This window comes from Pyrus communis, chromosome 12 (genome assembly GCF_963583255.1).
Source record: "Pyrus communis chromosome 12, drPyrComm1.1, whole genome shotgun sequence".
Lineage (NCBI taxonomy): Eukaryota > Viridiplantae > Streptophyta > Magnoliopsida > Rosales > Rosaceae > Pyrus > Pyrus communis.
In genome coordinates, this window is record NC_084814.1 from 5596532 (window position 1) to 5605981 (window position 9450).

The 9450-nt window shown below is 35.2% G+C and overlaps 3 protein-coding genes across 3 annotated transcripts in view; all 3 read right to left on the reverse strand.

Moving 5' to 3' along the window:
• Window positions 1-318: 318 nt before the first annotated feature.
• Window positions 319-1071, reverse strand: LOC137709953 (uncharacterized). The gene has a single exon (XM_068448929.1). The coding sequence runs from the start codon at window positions 1069-1071 to the stop codon at window positions 319-321; it is 753 nt and encodes a 250-aa protein (XP_068305030.1).
• Window positions 1072-4670: 3599 nt separating this feature from the next.
• Window positions 4671-7339, reverse strand: LOC137709954 (uncharacterized). The gene is made up of 8 exons (XM_068448931.1): window positions 7112-7339; window positions 6949-7008; window positions 6832-6868; window positions 6431-6487; window positions 5894-5931; window positions 5381-5452; window positions 5217-5282; window positions 4671-5127 (listed from the first exon to the last, which is right to left on the reverse strand). Exons 1-8 carry the CDS (start codon window positions 7337-7339, stop codon window positions 4852-4854), a joined length of 834 nt encoding a protein of 277 aa, XP_068305032.1. The 3' UTR covers window positions 4671-4851.
• LOC137711525 (uncharacterized) overlaps window positions 6833-9450 on the reverse strand; it is a 3524-nt gene continuing 906 nt past the window's right edge. The window contains exons 3-10 of the mRNA XM_068450763.1: window positions 9282-9450; window positions 8156-8449; window positions 7826-8041; window positions 7636-7728; window positions 7449-7555; window positions 7112-7363; window positions 6949-7008; window positions 6833-6868 (exon numbers count right to left, since the gene is read on the reverse strand). The exon at window positions 9282-9450 is cut by the window's right edge and continues 22 nt beyond it. Coding sequence (XP_068306864.1) covers window positions 7526-7555; window positions 7636-7728; window positions 7826-8041; window positions 8156-8449; window positions 9282-9374 — 726 coding nt within the window. The 5' untranslated portion in view covers window positions 9375-9450 and the 3' untranslated portion in view covers window positions 6833-6868; window positions 6949-7008; window positions 7112-7363; window positions 7449-7525. The remainder of the gene's footprint in view (window positions 6869-6948; window positions 7009-7111; window positions 7364-7448; window positions 7556-7635; window positions 7729-7825; window positions 8042-8155; window positions 8450-9281) is intronic.

Here is a 9450-nt window from a genome sequence, read left to right on the forward strand (position 1 = left end):
AACGTTGTTTGCCTTGGCTTTATTGCCATTGAGCATGGTCAAGATCTGCTTGCATTGGTCAGGTGTAAAAAGGAAAGAATTTCCCAAATCTTGCCTTTCAAGGTTGCTTGAAACGTTATTTCCTCTCGGTCACTGCTGTTTAGAATGACTTCTTTGTTGCTCCGGATCTGTCCTTTTAAGCTTTCGACAATAATCTATCGTATGACCCTTCCATCCACAATAATCACACTTTAAATGGGCACGACAATCTTCAGAGGTGTGATTATCTTTGTTGCAACGAGTACATTTCATATCAGCACTCTTCTTGCTAGAATCTGGTCATTTTGCAGCAAAGGCAGCAGCTTCCTGAATTGGCGTTTTGCCTGTGGTGGTGTTGTGCTGCTTCTCATGTCGCAGCACAAGGGAGTATACTTTGTTGATGGGAGGAAGTGGATCCATCAACAGAATTTGATCCTTTACTGCACTGAATGTTTCATTAAGTCCCATAAGAAATTTAATTGCCTTTTGATTTTGCTGGAATGCCAACACATGTTGCAAAGTGTTGTAGTCGCAATCGGGTAGGCTAATCGCAGCATCTCTCTCATCCCACAACGCCTTGAGTTTGGTGAAGTAGGAACTTACGGTTATTGCTCCTTGGACACAATCATGAATTGCACTTTCAATATGGTATAATTGCATATTGTTTGTTTGAGAAAACCGTTCTTTCAAGTCTTCCCAAACTTGGTATGCAAGGTCATAATAAATGACGCTTGATTGAAGTTCTGGTGATATTGAATTTACCAACCATGTTTTAACCAGGCTGTTACATCGATCCCACTGATGCAAGTTTGCTGCAGCAACCTTTTGTTTTGGTTTCTTGAAGGTTCCATCAACAAAACTAAGTTTGTTTTTGGCTTTCAATGCACCGATCATCGCCCTACTCCAAGTGTTGTAGTTGTCTGGAGTGAGCGGCTGAGAAATGAGCATCATTCCCGGCTGATCGGAATGATGCAAGTAATAAGAGTGATTAACGTCAAACGTGGTTCCCTCTGTTGAACCAGAGGGCTTGAGTTTGTCATCGTTCTCTGCCATGATAGGCGGCTAGGGTTTGTTATTTTCTTTGGTCCCAAGATTAGTGCTCCGGTACCATGTAGAAAATCCAATTAGGTTTTCTATATTGATCTCTTAATGAGCTTTACAACGCACACTTATATACATGAGTGCATGCTAAAATAGGTAAGAATAAGTTGACTTACAAGAACAGAAACTAAATATTACAATGATACTTTCCTATACAGCTGCTATATGACCAAATCTTCATCCTTGATTCTTGCAATCTTTAACAGAGCTTTCCTTAACCAGCCGACCTTACTTCGTAACCTTAGCCTCCCTTTCTTTATAGTTCGACTAAGTGACTTCGTAACCTTAACGTACTTTCTTTCTCACTTTAGCATAGGCCTTCGCCACTTCAAACAGGTGCTTCGCCCCCCTCTTTTTTTTTTAGAAAGGACGGGGCTTAGGGTTTAGGGCAAAGAAAGCAAAGTTAAAATACCAAGAGCAAGATTATGCTATTAAATAAAAGAAAAGTGAGATCCATAGGAATATCTACAAATCCAATCCAAGAATGGATACCAAAACCCTAACTTTCTCAGAGAAATTTGGACAGAAAAATCATAGAAGGAAAGCAAGAGGAGAGATATACCCTAAACCCTATACCTGGCTCTGGCTGTAATTGCTGGTGATGAATGCTTGGGAGAGAAAAGCTTTTACCTTTCACTCGCTTTTGATTCCTGTAGCCACAATAGACATTCAGACTTCCTGCAAAAACCATTCTATTTCAAATAATCACATAATATCTTTGGCCTTGTCTTCTTAACCCGAAATCATATTCTTACAGGAAAAAAGAAACCCATGTTTGTTCCGGTCAGAATTTGCATTATTACTTGAGATAATCAAAGGAAAATCAAAATCTGTCTCCAACAAATTTTTCAATAAGCAATGAAATCAATTGTGTAATCTATGAGAACGCAATTAAATTAACAAAAAGAAATCAAGCATTAGACTGGTAAAATTAGTAGATGTGAAAGGATAAATTAAATAATAATTAAATTATGTTTACCAATTAGAGGATAATCTGCATAGATATTAAGGGTACAAGTAGATAAAAAAGGATGGATGAAAAAAAGTGAGATATATATATATATATTTCAAACCTTGTTTAAAATGACGGGTTTTAAAAGGGGCTTTGTCCCCCCCTACGCTTTGCTCTCTGGGATTTGATGTGGGTTAACAAACTATCAGATAAATAGTATGAAAACATTATTTACAACAAAATAATATTATTCAAGTTAGAGAATTATAATGACTATAAATCAAAACTCCATTGATGCAATGCAACAGACAAAATTACGATGAATAATCAAGAAACTGTTATACCTGCTGAAAAGACACCTTGCACACAGAGCACAAAACCCAGAACACCAACAACCAAAAAGGGGAAATTTGTGATATTATTCAAGGTATTAGGCACTCCTGTTAAAAAATCATGTATTAAAAAACACAATTGAATATGAACGCAAATCTAATTATGAGTCATCAAAGCAAATAATTCATACACAATTGAAAAAGATGTATAAATGGGAAGAGAACAGAAATTGAAAATATGAATTAATAACCCGATGGATTATTTGATTTTCGGAGAAGAATTTTTTCCGAAATATCAGATCTTCACCAATCTTTATGGTTGATTTTGTTGAACTCTTTATTTGGCATAAATTGAAACCACACACTGAACTCAAAGAAGACAAAAAGTGATTCCCTTTCAATCATCCAATTGTATATTGATGATATGTGTCATATCCCGGCCTAGGGTCCACCACATCCTGAGCCCCCTCCATCACCGTAGCACGATATTATCCGCTTTTGGCCCCGACTACGCCTTCATGGTTTTGTTTCTGGGAACTCACATGAGAACTTCCCAGTGGGTCACCCATTATGGGAGTGCTTTCCCGCGCTACTCGCTTAACGTCGAAGTTCTAATGAACTTTGAAGCCAGTGAGCTCTCAAAAGGCCTCGTGCTAGGTAGGGATGAGAATATACATATAAGGATCACTCCCCTGGGCGATGTGGGATCTTACAATCCACCCCCCTTAGGGGCCCGACATCCTCGTCAGCACACCACGGCCAGGGTTAGACTCTGATACTAAATTGTCACATCCCGGTGCGGGGTCCACCACATCTTGGGCCCGCTCCACCACCGTAGCACGATATTGTCCGCTTTGGGCCCTGACTACGCCCTCACAGTTTTGTTTCTGGGAACTCACACGAGAACTTCCCAGTGGATCACCTATCATAGGAGTGCTCTCGCGCCCCCTGGATGTCATCATAGTACTTTAACCTTAATTTAGTTTTGAGTGAAAATTTACCAGAAAAAAAATTAAAAAAGAATACATAAAAAACAGTTAAATTAATAGTTCCCTATAAGTCAGAGCACTTACGCCATGAATAGTGCAATGCTACACCATCAAATTAACCATTTCATCTGGTAAAGTCTCCGGCTTCGCAACAAAACCCTACAAACACAAAAATTATAACCGCGATTCACACAGAGAGAGGGGTGGGTGTATGGACGTGAGGGAAAGGGGCTTTCTTGGCATTTCTGAATGCTTCACCAAACTGGTCTTCTCTCTTTATTTATATAGTTAGATGACAATTTTAAAAAGAAATTGAATAAAAAAAAATATATATATATATATATATATATTAAAAAAAAAAAGGGAAAAGGGAAAAGGTAAAAGTAGGAAGTGTGAGAGAAAAAGTGAAGGAGTAAAACTATGATTACATGTGGGTAAGGGAAGGAAAAAAGTAAAAAAAAAAATTGTTTGTGCAAAATTACTTTAATGCCCATATTTTTTCTATTCAAACATTTTCTTTTAGTTATGTATAATAGGATATAATAGTAATTTTATTCATTAATGTAGTTGGATAATCAATTAAGAATTCTTATCTATATCAAAAAACCAAAGAAAATTTGGCTTCAAATTAAAGTCAAACAAATTCAATTTAATATTCGTTTAAATTAAATCATTATGAGACTAATTCTTTTTATTTATTGTATTTATTTTTAATCTATATTGTTTATATTGTAATTTACCTATTAAATATATATATATATATATATATATATTTTATTAATATTAATATTTATTTTATTACTATTATGATGTTATATTAATTTTAACTAGCATCTGGGCACACACAAAGTGTGAGAAAAATTTTTTATTTTTGTTTTTGAAATAGAAGGGGAGAGGAAGAGAGTAATAGAGAATGTGGGAGTGAAAAGTTTTTTTTTTAATTTTTTTTATTTTAATTAGAGATATGTTAGGACAGTAGACGAAAAAAGCTCATCTATCACGGTGAATGCCCGTGATAAATTACAATCCACCACGGACACTATGCCCGTTGGTATTCTAGATGTGATAAAAAGTCTTAGTTTTTACCACAGGATATGCCCGTTGTTAAATGCAATATAACCACGGATTGTAACCGTGGTAGATTGAGATCTAACACCACGTACTATGATCGTTGTCGATTACTAATTGACCACAGCTAATGCCCGTTATAAATTATTTTCCAAAATTAAAAAAAAAATTATTTAACAAATATATATTACCAAAAAAAAATAACTACATAAAAAATACTTGATAATATTATAACATAAAAAATACTTGAGTTTCCAAATGAATACATAAACAACAGAAGTCATAAAGTAGTATCCATGTAGTGCCTAATGAATACATAAACAATGGAAGTCATAAAGTACTATCCATGTAGTGCCAAAGTACCATTTTCTAGTCTAAGTACGAACTAAAATTACTCTCCAACTCGGACGTACTTCGATGGCCACGCAATTGTACTAGATATAGCATTCTCCAGGACACGAAATTCACTTGTAGGGCGGTACAAAGATACATTCTCCACTCTGACAACAGTTACCCAAACCTTCCAGCAATCAGGACCAAGCACCATGTGATGAACTTTCGCCTCAAGATTTGTTGATTCTATTTCTCCAGTTGCAACAACTTGTCCATTTCTGAGCCAATTTAGTAACTTGCATGAAGACCCTCGTAAAATACCAACAGGTTGTAACTAGCATAAAGAAATCAAATAAGAACATCAATTTTAAATGATTAAGTTATCAAATTATTTAACAATTATTATTGAGCGTGTGTTACTACCTGAGAAGTGGCTTTAGAACCTTCTTTTCTCTTTATGCTGTCTCTTTCTATGTTTGGACTACTTCTCTGTGACAACCAAACATGGAAGACACAAAATTCGATCAGTTTATATCAAAATCTCATAAGTTTCATAAACTAACTAGTTAGTACTTGTTCTCGTATACCTGGGAACTAGCATTGGAAGCTTGTCTAGAAGCATCGTCAGCTTCTCGTGCACTTCTTCTATCACATTGTATCTAATAACAAAACAAAAACAATCTAATTATCAACATCTGCTATGTCCTAGTATATCTGTACATAGAAATGGCCTCACAAAATAAAAATAATCTAATTAACTAATAACAAAACAGAAATTTGCTCTGTCGCCAATGGAGCCACAAAGAAGGAAATTGGCCGAGCAAAAGAATACATAGTGAAACAACTGGGATTAGAGAATGATCAGTTGGTGGCGATGGGAACAATACATGCTGGGGACTTTATGGTGAGAAGTTTTTCATTTTCATTTAATTCTGATTTGAAGAAAAAAAACAACCATACACATACATCTTACAGAGTCACAAACATGCGTACATCTTACAAAAAATATCAATTTTCCTAAGAAGAGATCCAGAAAAAGGTAGAGAAATTCGTGAAAAATGTTTTCATTCAATAATAGTCTAGTTATACACAGGAATGACCTCACAATTTGCCCGAACATAACCTTCATCTTCATCACCTGCACAATCATCAAGTTTATAAACATCTAATGGGGTATATGACATGTAAGCATCCTCGTCAAACTTTCCCAAGTCATAAACTCTACTTGGTTTCCCAAGTCATAAGCTCTACTTGGTTTATAAACATCTAATGGGGCATATGACATGTACTAACTCTTTGAGACAATCAAACATAGAAGAAGCTAAGTTTGGTTTACTTATATAAAAAATATAAATTCCACCATGCTATACTTGGGATCATATATGTACCTGAGAACTAGCTTTTGAAGAGTGTCTAGAACGATTGTTAGCCTCTAGTGCACTTTTCTTATTACATTGTAACTGATAAAAAGATAAATGCAAATAATCAAAATCAAATGAAACAACTGATAACAAGATAGATGCAAATAAACTATTAGCTGCATAGACTAACTAAGCCCGAAAGTGAACATGTTCACTATTTTCTTTCTATCTAATGATGAAGACATCGAGATAAGTTAAACAAAATCAGTTTCATACCTGGGGAGATGATCTGGAAACCTGGTAACTGGAATTGGGAACCTGTTTTACACCATTCTTAGACCTGGTTTGGTACTGAGGTGATTCTGAAAAAAGCTGGTATCAAAAAAAGCTAGGAGCTGTTTTTGTGTTTGGTAAACATTCAGCTTCAACTTTTTTTTCACAGTTTTGGGTGAAAAAAGCCAAAAACAAGAAGCTGCAAAACCCAGCTTTGAAAAATCGGCTTTTTTTCACATCTGTTTTACATAAAAGTTTACCAAACACTATAATATTGTTTTTTTTTTCAAAAGCACTTTTACAAAAAAGTTTACCAAACACTCTGCTGCTTTATTTCACAGCCGCTTATTCTCACAGCACAGCAGAATCAACTTTTTTTCAAAGCACAGCAATACCAAACCAACCCTTAGTTCTTTGGAGATCTATACTGCTTCCCTGCGACTAGTGAATACGTAAGAAATAGAAGTTGATCAGTTTCAGATTCAACAAAATACCAATATTTACTAATGAAACATTTTTACCTGAGGCCTATTTGTGGAGACTTGAATTGCATCATTGGTATTAGTTTCTTTACCATTTCCCTACAGAGATATGATTAGAAGTTAGAATATATTTCCCTGCAGCTATATGCCGTAAATCTTTTATCATTTTTATAAGCATATACAACGTTGCATATATAATTACCTCATTTTGTTGTTTAGCCAACACAAGATCAAACACTTCCCGCAATTTTCCTTCGACGTTTTGTAGTCGGTCTCTAAGCTCTCGATTACTCATGCTGGCATATGTTTGGGCATCATATCTAGAAGGTGTAACCCCATAACCACCTCCTCGAGGTCGACCTCGATGTTCAGGTCCAAGTGCTTGTGATAAGGCATCACCTTTTATAGAACCATTGTCTGTTGTTGGCATTTCATTAGCCAACTTAATGTCATCCTATACAATTAAAAATCATTTGCAAGATTAAAAGAAAAATGAATAAAAAATAACACAAGGATAATTTCTAACTGAAGCTTCATACCATTTTCTTTAACACTATCTCATTTACAGGTTGACCATTTTTTCTTGTACAAGCAGCTATCCAAAGATTGACTCTATTTAAATCCTCCTCAGGTGTGCCTTTGTTCTCTATTAATTAATCCATAATTTAAACTCCGTATAAGTGTGTTGTCATTGAAATGAAATTAAAAATATACAAATGTTCATACCAGCTCGTCCTCCAAGCGTGCATATCCTTTACAACTCATCACATGAGGGAGAGTATGGAATGATTTCAACTTTTTGAACTTCTCACTAATTGCCTAACAAGAAAAATAGATAACAAGAAACTTCATTTAACCAACATCCATGCATTGAAAACCTAATCAATAATTTAAAATTTAATACAAACAAGCTTACAGCAAACTCAGGAGAGCATCGATGTTTAACAAATTTGTCCCAATCAGCTTGTTTCTCAACATTATCAGGCTTCAAGAGTTGCATTTGTTCCATTGCATCAGGACCATCATCAAGGGATCTTATTTGTTTTGTCAATGTGGCTTGGTATGTACGCCAACACCCAGACATTTTTATTAATATTATCTTCTTACGACAGGGTGCCAAATTGTATTTTTGCTGCATTAACCATGAATCTTTATTAACATAAAAAAGATAACTGATTTTTTATATGTATTATAGAAGAACAAAATAGTTAGGAAATAAGAGCACAGCTTCAGTTATAAATTTTACCTTCATAGCAGCCCATAATTTATCTTTCAAAATTGCAGGAACCTCATCCCAACTTGCGTAAGTTACTGGTATTAGTTGTCTTGCAAGGATCCCTGCCGACGAACTCAAACTCGCTGATCCAGCACCAAAATGTTGTCCTTTGTCATTGAATTGAACACCAGTTTGTTTGGCCTTTAACACATCATTATAATCCAACATTGTTGGACCTCTTCCCTTTCTCTTTTTTGCTTCATTCACATCATCACTTGAGTGCATCTCGTCACCGTCTGGCAAACCATCAAAATCCATAGACACCTAAAAATTGAAACCAAATTCGTAGAGAGATTAACAAAGGAATGTTTTCTGTCCTAGAAGAAAAAACGAAGTTAAAGAGAAAGATTTCGCTGGGTAACCAAATGCAACTACAAGACCACTCAATTCATACCAAATTTATAGAGAGAGATCAGTGAATAATCTTTTGCATCCTAGTAAAAAAAAAACGACGTGAAGAGAAGGATTGAGGGGATAACCAAATATAACTGCACGCGACTAGTGGGAATTTTGAACGGCAGTTTCTTTGCTTCTTGGATTTTTAATTAAGTTTTCTTTCCAATAAAAAATATATTAACTTTTATTATGACAATTATTTTACAATTATATCATCATTGGGACTCTGTTATAGCCATAAAATTAAAAGTTTATTGGGACTCTGATTAGGGGTGGGCATGGGTTGGGACTCTCTTATACATCATTTTTAATAAGGTTACAGCCGCTGCACTGCAATGCACAGCAGCAGCACATATTACACTCACAGAAGCTGTCTTCAAGAATTGAGGATGCACTGCAGCAACACATATTAGGGGAGTATTGAAGCATAGATTGTGCCCAGCAACACATATTAACATTATTATCCAAATCCAAAATAACATCCAAATCCAATCCAAATTAACATCTCCAAGACATCCAATGCAAAGTCCAAATCCAAAATAACCCAAAAGAAAAATTAGTGAATAAACCTTTTCAAAACTTAAAGAAAATTGCGGTAATCTATCCATGGTTCCTAACCGAGTGCAAATTATACAGTAATTGGTAATTAACTTACAATAAAAATTGTTTAGGGTATGATACTTATAGATATTTGAATTACCTTGTGGCTTCGAAATGGATTGGTCAGAACTAGATGTCGCATCTTACCATCCTGACTTTTGTTGGTATGGTGCCACATTAAGTCTTTGGCCATGTCATCATCTTTATTCGCTTAAATCTTGGTATAATAGGAAAGTAGCGCAACACCTTTGCAGAAACTCCTTTGTAAA

Bases quoted from the DNA above. Each gene is read 5' to 3' on its own strand.
- LOC137709953 (XM_068448929.1), bottom strand. From the start codon at position 1,071: ATGGCAGAGAACGATGACAAACTCAAGCCCTCTGGTTCAACAGAGGGA.
- LOC137709954 (XM_068448931.1), bottom strand. From the start codon at position 7,339: ATGCCAACAACAGACAATGGTTCTATAAAAGGTGATGCCTTATCACAA. The intron at 5,283-5,380 runs GTATACGAGAAC...TGGTTGTCACAG, and splicing joins CTTCCAATGCTAGTTCCCAG to AGAAGTAGTCCAAACATAGA. The intron at 5,128-5,216 runs GTAGTAACACAC...TCTTTATGCTAG, and splicing joins GTTCTAAAGCCACTTCTCAG to TTACAACCTGTTGGTATTTT.